Consider the following 6056-nt stretch of genomic DNA (forward strand, 5'->3'; position numbering starts at 1 on the left):
TGTGTGTGTGAGTGAGTGAGTGAGTGAGTGAGTGAGTGAGTGAGTGAGTGAGTGAGTGAGTGAGTGAGTGAGTGAGTGAGTGAGTGAGTGAGTGAGTGAGTGAGTGAGTGAGTGAGTGAGTGAGTGAGTGAGTGAGTGAGTGAGTGAGTGAGTGAGTGAGTGAGTGAGTGAGTGAGTGAGTGAGTGAGTGAGTGAGTGAGTGAGTGAGTGAGTGAGTGAGTGAGTGAGTGAGTGAGTGAGTGAGTGAGTGAGTGTGTGTGTGTGTGTGTGTGTGTGTGTGTGTGTGTGTGTGTGTGTGTGTGTGTGTGTGAATACTGTACATACATACATACATATATATCTTCTTGTCTAAATGGGCCATTTTTGACAGAATGAGCTTTAGAGTGGATCACACTTTCTGCCAAAAACTCTGTGAGAATAATATTTGATTAGATTGGAAAAAGATGGAAAACATTTTAAACATTGAAATGCTTGGTTAATGATACTTTCATTGTTTACATGATGAGAAAATTCATTTTAAAGTGATTTTGATAAACGAAACGGTTACATTTATAAGAACGTAAAGAGCGAAGTTTGAATTAGAATTAGAATTTCTACATGATGTCCCAGAATCCCCTGAGCAGCTGCTCTGAAAGATCAAGAAGATACTGGAGGAAGTCTGAGCTTCAGCAGACGTCTAATTCTCAGACGACGAGCGTCTAGACAGCTGCAGGAACCGAGGAACACACCCAGCTCAGTCGGGAGGCTCAGTTCATCGCTTGTTTTGGCGTGATGAGGAGCTGAGGGAAGTGAGCTAAGATCACTGCTCGATCCTGTAGCTCTGCGCCGAACGCTCACTCTTCAGTCCAGAGTCAATACAATCATGGCTTTTCAAGTAATGCCGCTCTGTTGCACGGTTTTGTTTTTTGGGTTGTTATTAAGGTGAGAAGTGAGTGCAAATGTACTGATCAAGATTTTCTAATGCTTTCGAAAGAGGTCTCACCAAGGCTGCATTTATTTGATTAAAAATACAGTAAAAAATGTGAAATATTATTACAATTTAAAACAGCTGTTTTCTGTGTGAGTATGTGTTAAACCGTAATGTATTTCTGTGATGCGCAGCTGTATTTTCAGCATCCTTCCTCCAGTCTTCAGCGTCACATGATCTTCATAAATCAGTATAATATGCTGATCTGCTGCTCAAGAAACATTTCTGATTATTATTATTATGTTGAAAACAGCGGAGTAGATTTCTTCAGGCTTCTCTGATGAATAGAAAGTTCAGAAGAACGGCATTTATCTGAAATCGAAATCTTTTGTAACATTATACATGTCTTTATCATCACTTTTGATCAATTTAAAGCATTCTTGCTAAATACAAGTATTAATTTCTTAAATAAAAATTATACTCCAAACTTTTGAATGGTATAGTGTATAATGTTACAAAAGCTTTTTATTTCAGATAAATGCTGATCTTTAGATCTTTCTATTCATCAAAGAATCCTGAAAAAAAAATTGATCAACTGTTTTCAACATTGATAATAATCAGAAATGTTTCTCGAGCAGCAGATCAGCATATTATACTGATTTCTGAAGATCATGTGACACTGAAGACTGGAGGAATGATGCTGAAAATACAGCTGCGCATCACAGAAATACATTACACTTTAACAGAGATTCACATAGAAAACAGCACTAACAGTAGTTTAGTCAGTTATTTGCCATCTGTGGGCTGTTTTTTGTCCGTCGCAGCAGGCGTCAGTTTCTCTGAAGCGGCTTTCACACGAGAGTCTGAATCTGGAGAAACTGCCAAACAGAAGATCAGCACAATCTCAGTCTGTGTGTGTGTGTGTGTGTGTGTGTGTGTGTGTGTGTTTGAATAGCAACATAGCTACTGTCAACTGCTTCTTGTTTAATTAAGTGAGGATTTTAAATGCTTAAAGCTCTTTTTCCACTGTGAAATGTCTGACTTGTGTGATGTGGTAGCCGTAACAATGTCTCGCTCCCTTAAACGTGCCGTTACAGTCAGTAGCCCATCCTGGCACTCTTTCACCATAAACTCACCCTCCTCCGTCATGCATTTCTCATTTCATTTCCAGCCAGGCGTTCGCTTGAACAATTTACAGAGAAAACCCATCTGAGTGAGTGAGTGTGTGTGTGTGTGTGTGTGTGAGTGAGTGAGTGAGTGAGTGTGTGTGTGTGTGTGTGTGTGTGGGTGAGTGAGTGAGTGTCAGCGTCACATGATCTTCATAAATCAGTATAATATGCTGATCTGCTGCTCAAGAAACATTTCTGATTATTATTATTATGTTGAAAACAGCGGAGTAGATTTCTTCAGGCTTCTCTGATGAATAGAAAGTTCAGAAGAACGGCATTTATCTGAAATCGAAATCTTTTGTAACATTATACATGTCTTTATCATCACTTTTGATCAATTTAAAGCATTCTTGCTAAATACAAGTATTAATTTCTTAAATAAAAATTATACTCCAAGGTTTTGAATGGTATAGTGTATAATGTTACAAAAGCTTTTTATTTCAGATAAATGCTGATCTTTAGATCTTTCTATTCATCAAAGAATCCTGAAAAAAAAATTGATCAACTAGTTTCAACATTGATAATAATCAGAAATGTTTCTCGAGCAGCAGATCAGCATATTATACTGATTTCTGAAGATCATGTGACACTGAAGACTGGAGGAATGATGCTGAAAATACAGCTGCGCATCACAGAAATACATTACACTTTAACAGAGATTCACATAGAAAACAGTTATTTTAAATAGTAAAAATATTTCACAATTTTACTGCTTTTGCTGTATTTTGGATCAAATAAATGCAGGCTTGTTGAGCAGAAGAGACTTCTTTAAAAAATCTTACTGTGCATGTGAACACATTAAGTGTAAATATCAGGGGTCATACTGTTCGCTAAAGGAACGCATGGTTTGTGTGTGTGAGAGTTTCAGTTCACCTGTTTGTTGACTATCACCCGCACTAAGGCTTGTCCCAGTGACCTCTGAACTTTCACCCCAGCAGATGAAACTCCCAGCGCCGACACGTGATTGGCTGTCCTCTGTCCTCTCCTCCTCTTTGATTGGACTGGTAGGTTCTCTGTGGGGGACATTAATGTATCATCTGTGCACATGCACGTCATGACACGCAGTCGCATAATGCTATCAAATGAATCAATGCATCTCAGTGGCACAAACACACATGTAGCAAAGGCTACAAAAACATGACAATTTTGTATCTTTTTGTATTTACTCTCCCTTTGAACAACACAAAAGGACAAAGTTTAGCAATCACTTTTAATCTCTGTGCTGCTGTTTTCATCAAATGAAAGCAGAGAAAGCAGTCTTAAAATTAAGTTTGATCAACTTTAAGGTCATTAAAAGTCTTTAATGATCATTTTGAGAGGTTTTAAAATTGAGAATGGAAACAACAGTAATCTTGATGTGGCCTAATGTGACCCTTAAGCTTCAGAAGTAGTGTTTAATGAAATAAACGTGAGCTCTGCATGTTCAAAGTCTAAAACTGGCACTGTTCACGCATTCATGCCAAACGGATTGCTTAGGATCTGCTGCTGATGAATTTTGACAGTGTTTAGTTTATGGTTTTTATATCATATTTTATGTGATATGTTGTAGAACAGTTTTATCTTCCTCATCTGTTTTAATGTGCAGCTAAAAACAGTACAGCAAAGACATTTCAAAATAAGAGTCCACTCATACATATATTAGTACATTTTCAATACGTGAGCCTATCTACCATATCAACCAATTTCAATATATACTGTATTGAATAAACGTGCCTTGCTTTGCTAATAAGCAGTAGTAAGTCATCATTAAATGTGTGCACCAACCTGTTTAATTAAGTAAAATAATCTGAGACACAATTCATTTTTGGGATTTTATGGGTTTGTGATGTAGGAACAAAAAGACTCTAAAAATGACTCCAATGTCTTCTAATGTCATCTGTGTGAGGAATATAGTGAAATAAGCCACTGCCGTTTCTGCCAAATGCTGAAACGGCAGATATATCTGACCACTGACAACTTTCCCGCTGGAGGTTTATTTGTTAAAGCCTCTCAGCCATATGTGGACACTGATCAGATATTCTACAGACACAGCAGTTGTTATGTGAGTCTGAGCTTTTAGTGTGGGCTGAATACCGACAGTCTTGCTCTTCTGGAGAACTAGTAGCAGAACTAATGGCACAACTCAGGTGCATTTAGCAGGTAATCAAGGATATAAAAATTATTTTATGAATCAGTATTTTGTCTTGTTTTGTTTACCAGTAAAAATACCTAAACATCCTTAAAACAAGATAATATATTTCATTGATTAATACGTAAAACTTATTTCAAAACCTATTTCAACTTCAATATTATTTCAAAATAAATCAAAAACTTATTTCTAAACTTATTTCAACTTATTTTTTTTAATAAATAAATCAAAAACTTATTTCAAAACCTATTTCAACTTAAATGTTATTTCAAAATAAATCAAAAACTTATTTCTAAACTTATTTCAACTTAATTTTTTTAAATAAATATATCAAAAACTTATTTCAAAAACTATTTCAACTTAAATTTATTTGAAAATACATCTTTGTTTTGGAGGAGGCGTGGCTTTGGAGAGTGATTTGCAGGGAGGGTGGGATCTTATGCTTTCAAAGCTAGCTCGCTCTTCCTAGCCTCTTCGAAACACTACACTACCTTTAAACCATAATGCTTTTATTTGGTGGAAAACATTAAAGCTTCTCTTTTGTTGAAAACAGAATAACAAATGGACTCTTTTTACATATTTCTAAAGATGGTTGTGCGTGTTGCATGAGTGGCCATAGTTTGTGCACAGCTGATTTTACCTCAGTTCACGAAGGTCGTACTTTTTTATGTCGGAAAATACATAAATCTGTATAAAAGTCACATCCTGAGTGTACACTCCCCTGTAGTTAGGCCTGGATGTGTTGTAGTTATTGCAGAGATTTTAGTATTTGGCATTGTGAAAACAGGTCACCTGACCCTTGTAAGTAAATGCACCTTTTAAGAATCAATTTGTCATTGGAAGTCTTTCTTTTGAAACTTGCGCAGAGAGATGGTAGCCAGGGCAAAGGTCAGCCTTTGAACACATGGGGCCAAGTGTCTCCTTCACAAGAGAATTAAAAGGTCAGAGGAAGAGAAGATTTTGCTCACTCAACCGTATGCGCAATTATACCTGTTGGTTTGATAAGTGTCCGGGTTGCTCAAATCCCACTGCTGTTCCTGTCCAAAACAGCCCACACAACTTCCCTGAGGGGTCCAGAGACAGGCCCTGCGGTCCACCGAGATGCTCAGAACGAAGAGTTGAGACTCGTACGCCAGCAGCTCGCTGCTCACTATCGCCCTCTCGTGGCCCCTCCAAGAGTGCAACAGCGAGGGCAGATCTTCTGCAGACTGAGACAGACACACACAAGATTCCTTCAGCCATTTATCCTAATGCAGAAACACTGAGCGTGTTTACATGCACGTTCTTAAGCTGGTTATGCTTAATAAGCCGAAAATGCATGTTTTCTTTTATTGGAGTAAACGGCATAAGTATAAACTGGTCGACACATTCTTACTCGGATTTCGCGTGGCATGTAAACGCAATAACCTGCTTTCTGTCGGCTTATTGAAGTGCGCATGTGTGATACGTGACAGGAACGCATCGTAAGTGCAGATTTAAGCGCATTTAGACAGAGCAAATGTTTTGCAGTAAAGAAAGAAGGAATATAGAAGTGGTTCAGTCAAAACGCAGCATTTATAACTGCATGAGAGGATAATAATGTGACCCTGGAGCACAAAACCAGTCATAAGGGTCAATTTTTTAAAATTGGGATGTATGCATCATCTGGAAGCTGAATACATCTTTCCATTGGTGTACGGTTTGTTAGGATAGGACAATATTTGGCTGAGATGCAACTATTTGAAAATCTGGAATCTGAGGGTGCAAAAAAATCTAAATATTGAGAAAATCATCTTTAAAGTTGTTCAAATGAAGTTCTTAGCAATGCATATTACTAATCAAACATTAAGTTTTGATATATTTACGGTAGGAA

The 6056-nt window shown here is 37.5% G+C and overlaps 1 protein-coding gene across 1 annotated transcript in view; it reads right to left on the reverse strand.

The window, feature by feature from the left end:
- LOC107571756 (uncharacterized) overlaps window positions 1-6056 on the reverse strand; it is a 31185-nt gene that overhangs the window by 4534 nt on the left and 20595 nt on the right. Inside the window, exons 12-13 of the mRNA XM_016258118.1 lie at window positions 5195-5412; window positions 2950-3089 (exon numbers count right to left, since the gene is read on the reverse strand). Coding sequence (XP_016113604.1) covers window positions 2950-3089; window positions 5195-5412 — 358 coding nt within the window. The remainder of the gene's footprint in view (window positions 1-2949; window positions 3090-5194; window positions 5413-6056) is intronic.

This window comes from Sinocyclocheilus grahami, unplaced genomic scaffold, assembly GCF_001515645.1.
Source record: "Sinocyclocheilus grahami isolate Dianchi unplaced genomic scaffold, SAMN03320097.WGS_v1.1 scaffold1648.1, whole genome shotgun sequence".
Taxonomy (NCBI): Eukaryota; Metazoa; Chordata; class Actinopteri; order Cypriniformes; family Cyprinidae; genus Sinocyclocheilus; species Sinocyclocheilus grahami.